The 4,552-nt window shown below is 36.4% G+C and overlaps 1 protein-coding gene across 1 annotated transcript; it reads right to left on the reverse strand.

Annotated features, from left to right (window-relative positions):
- Positions 1 to 342: 342 nt before the first annotated feature.
- Positions 343 to 3,278, reverse strand: GCNT1 (glucosaminyl (N-acetyl) transferase 1). The gene is made up of 2 exons (XM_069880832.1): positions 3,162 to 3,278; positions 343 to 2,742 (listed from the first exon to the last, which is right to left on the reverse strand). The coding sequence occupies exon 2, from the start codon at positions 2,599 to 2,601 to the stop codon at positions 1,321 to 1,323; it is 1,281 nt and encodes a 426-aa protein (XP_069736933.1). The 5' UTR covers positions 2,602 to 2,742; positions 3,162 to 3,278; the 3' UTR covers positions 343 to 1,320.
- Between the last annotated feature and the right edge of the window lie 1,274 nt (positions 3,279 to 4,552).

Genomic DNA, 4,552 nt, shown 5'->3' on the forward strand with positions numbered 1-4,552 from the left:
AATTGTGTATGACAAACTTGAATTTATACAGAAAGAAATAATGTAATTCCTCACATTGTCCTCTTCTCTCATCACCATACTTATGTGGGACCTAACCCAGAGTACAATTCATCCAGATTTCCTCCTTTCCCTTTCACCAAGAACTGCAAATAAATAAAAATAAGTTGCACCAGCTAAACCTAAACAAGCACAGACACATGAATGAATTAACATATGGAAAAAAGGTAGGACTTGTCTCAGCTGCAGCTCTGAAAAACACGTCAGTAAAAAAAACCAAGATCTTCACCATCAAGATTTTTTGTGGTGCTTTTAGAAGGACTCCAATTGCAGGAAGAGGTGACATAATTTAGAAAAATAACTTTATTTTTTCATACTCATAGTTAAAAGAATCTGTTATGCAAGTTGAGCTTGACAGAAAGCAGAAACTAGCAGTTCCATCAGTGACATTTACACACTACTGCAGTTCTTCTTTCAAGTTTTTGAGAAACTTGAGTCATTTTGGATGCAAAAGCAAGACTCCTGATACAATAAGAAGTGTAAAATTACAACTCTAACTCTCATCAGGCACAAAACTGAAGTTTCCCTGAGAAGATGTAATTACAAACTAGTGTATAAACTTTATATCACATTATCAGAGGGCTTTAAGAGTACAAAAGCAAGGTTTGGCTGCAAAAAATTTAAAACTAGTTCTTAATGCTTCATGCTGTAGATGACATTTTCAGGAGGATTAAGAATTACATATTACAGAACTACAGCAATCAGATTTAAGTTAAGTGATAACAGTTTGCTTTGGTATAGTCCCTTTTGTTTAGTTTTCAGATCAATTCTAAAGTTATTTTCCGGAGACCTTTCAGTACTCAGTACGAAGTTGGTGCAGGCCAGCTGCTTTTTTCTTTTTTTTCCCTTCTCCTCCTGCTCTATCCTTCCCTTTCAGCTAGCATTAAATTTACAGAATAAAAATGAAGAATGACAAGCATTTTCCAAGACTTAAAACAAATAGTTTAGCCAAAGGAAGTCTATTAATTACACCTTTATATAATAAATATTCCAAATAGTTGGCCATCAAAAATTGCCATCTTTTATTTTGTACACAAAGTTCCAATCCTTGCTGTGCAACAAAAAGTATCCCCATATTCACTTGAGATATGCCTTCTCTCCCTCTTGACCACAGACAAGGCAGGGAGGACATCATTACCACCATACTAACACGGTAAGAACCATGATACCTATCATCAGCATCACGACCATCAGTGTTACATGTTAAAATACATAGCTGTATACTACTTGTCCCTATGCTTCATCACAAGAGTATGCAGTATTTCAGTTCTTTTGCAGATACAAAGCTTTGTGTCGCAAATACTCTTCCAAACATTTCACTGCAAAAGGGTCAACATCAATGTCGAACTTATTAGCAAAGAAGTGGTGGTTTCGCAGCATCCAGTTCAGGTCTCCCACCCCAAAAACACAGACAGAGCGAACATGAACTCCACTGCACGGTGGGTAGGGTGCACCTTTAGACACATCACCTTCAAAGTACTGCCACTTGACAAACCTGGCCAGTGCATTCATGTCGGATACGTCATACTTATCACTAGAAGAAACTGCACCCGGGACGTCAGGGATTCTCTGAATTGTTGCCCACAGATACTCATCTGGGCTGTAAGTGTCTTTTGCCCACTCAATGAACTTAAGTATTTTAGGGCTTTCTAATACATACTCTACAAATCTTCTGCTAACTACAAAATAGGCACTACCAGAAAAAATTGGAGTAGTGAGAGGTGGTAGTTGTTTGTCTATGCCTGTGTTCTTTATTTTACCATCAATAATCTCATGGTGTTTTTTCCACCTTACTTCTTTATAAACAGGCATTTTTTCCGTTTCCAAGCTGTTTTCACCTTTAAGGGCTTTTAATTTCTCTACTATTTCCTGGTTGGTCTTTATAGGAAAGTCCATGCCACAGAGATTTATTAGGTATTTCCAGTTTGAACTTCTTCTGTAGAGATCTTTCATGCAGTTAATATCTGCCTGCACCCTGCTCCATGAGGCATATACAACACTCTCTAACTGGCTGGAAATAAAGACATTATCAAAACACGAGACTATTCCCTTCACAGCAGAAAAAAAGGATTCTGGAGACTTCTTGTCAACATGAATGCAGTAGAAATTCTGAGGAGCATAGATTGCTCTTAGAAGTCTATCAAGCATCTCAATTTTGTGATAAACCACTATTGAGTAAGCAATTGGAAATTCTGCTTCTTCATTGCTGAGAGGTTCCATGATGTATTTCCTAGTCTTTGTGAAGGAGGCACAGTCTGCTGTCATGTTAATATAATCATTTGTTGTTAGTCTGGGGCGTTTCTTAAAAGACACTGACAACATCTCAAGCTTTACCTTTTGAATTTCTTCTATATCCCCCTCTATAATCTTGGTGCAGTTAACACTGCCAAAAGGGTCTTCTTTTGTCAGCTCTAGATGTCTCCGATTTAAGAAATCTTGTTTCTGGTTAACTTTCAAAACTGAAATGATTACCAAAATAAGAGTTAGACCCAAGAAAAGCCTGAACCGCAAGTTGTGGCAAAACCGTAATTTCCTCTTCAGCATTTCAAATATCAGGTAGCTTTCTTTGCAGGGCTAAAAAAACCGCCCTCCACTCTGCTCATATCAACTTCAGTAACTTCAGAAAAAAAAGTTTGTATTTCTCAGGAATTTGGTGAGTTTTTCAGGAAGGTGGACAAAAAAATCCTAAAACAAAATTAAATACAATTGTCATTCAAATACTAAAAGGTACTTTAAAGAAAATACCGGTTAATAATTACATTGTTTTTTAGTAACAGTAAAAGGCTACATAGTTCAGCCAAAAATAATTCTGTTGAAAATTAAAAATTATTGAATTAAATTAGTTTATTGTTTCAGAAAAAGACTAGAAGAGGCAGATAATTTTCATGACATGCTATTTCCTGTCTTCTGCCAACTGTAGTACTAAGATTACAAACCACAGCTCAGTAAGAAATGACCTTACTTAGCTTCAAGTGACAGAATTAAAGCCAATAAATCAGATAGGTTACTGAGAAGCAAGTATTTAATATTAATTCACACTTTAGAGTTTGACAAGAATGTTTTATGCTCACTTCAGCAGCAACACAGATTTCATTGTAACTTACCACTTACTTCCTGGATGTTAGTCATGCTATGACCTCTCAATGGGAAAGCAGTTCCTGGAGCCTTTTAAGATTTTTTATGTGAGATACAGTTTCTTCAACATCCTGCAGGTGAGCTCAGGACTGATAAGAAGGGGAGAAATAAATTAGTATAGCATAGTTACTCTATATTCAGTTGTGAGAACAGGTGTAACTGAATTGATGAAATAGCTTTTTAAGGTAAAGGGCAATAAGTACCATCTACCTCTAAAGCTAATTTGTGTTAAGTCATTGCAAATGCATACATCTAAAAGCACAGCAGTGCTGTGTTAGTATTGTTTGAATACACTTGTTTTTATGATTCAGCAATTGATTTTATGTGGAAATGTGTGGCAACTCTGAGTTTCAACAAGATTTATAATATGGCAATCTTATTTTCATCTTTATTTCACATGCATTATGTTATTTTTGTTTGTTAGTCCTGTTTCCCCTTAAGGATCTTTCTTTCTGTTTCAGTACCCCTTGAAGGGATTGCTGCACAGTTTTGCAGCTGCTACAACTGTTGCTGTTGAGAAAACTGTAGTCTAGAACTGCATTAAAGAATTGAGTGTATTTGTTTGTAAGTACTACCCCATGCAGATAAACTGATCAAGAACAGGATACTGTCGAACAACTTATTTTGATACTCAAATGCCATTTCTACTCACAAGTTTTAAGTTACTATTGCCTAATGATTCAGTGCAGGTTTGAATTCCAAATCAACCTCTAACTGCAAAAGCCATTACAGTTTATAGATAATATCTTCCAAAACTATAATCTATAAATTAACAGGTTAATGAAATATCGAAGTATGTGAGAGATACAGGTCCTTACATTTGTAATACTTTCAAGAAAAAATTAGTGCCTCCAAGTAATTTTCTGAACAGTTCTAAGAACAAACACTACTTTAAAAACTGGTAAGAAAATCAAGAAAATCTGTTTAAGAACTGTGTGTGCTCTGTCAACTCTGGGTTTTGCTGTAGGCTGTTCAGCGTAAGATTTTTCTCCCACGCACTTTCCTTCTCTTTAAGCTACTCCAGTAACATTTTAGCGTTTAATTCTCAAGACTGCAACTTTCAGCTGGGTACTTGCAAATCTCGGAACAGGCACATGTAAGAAAACAAGACCTGACATCAGGGTTTTTCTGGTAATAAAGCTGCCACTGGGATGTACTGCACGTTGCGTCTACCACTCTGCCCACAGCACTGCAAACTGACTGAGGACATTGATCCATAGTGTGGTAGGTGGGAGGAAAGTTTAGATCACTGCACAAATGTCTAGCACAGCTACAAGTATCAGCAGTATTTTAAGCAAGTACTATAACCATATATTTTGTAATTCAAGCCACCAGCAGGCAGACAGCACAAAATACTGTG

This window comes from Phaenicophaeus curvirostris, chromosome Z (assembly GCF_032191515.1).
Source record: "Phaenicophaeus curvirostris isolate KB17595 chromosome Z, BPBGC_Pcur_1.0, whole genome shotgun sequence".
Lineage (NCBI taxonomy): Eukaryota > Metazoa > Chordata > Aves > Cuculiformes > Cuculidae > Phaenicophaeus > Phaenicophaeus curvirostris.

What these genes read in the sequence shown, in the direction of transcription:
- GCNT1 (XM_069880832.1), bottom strand. Translation starts at nt 2,601, where the DNA reads ATGCTGAAGAGGAAATTACGGTTTTGCCACAACTTGCGGTTCAGGCTT.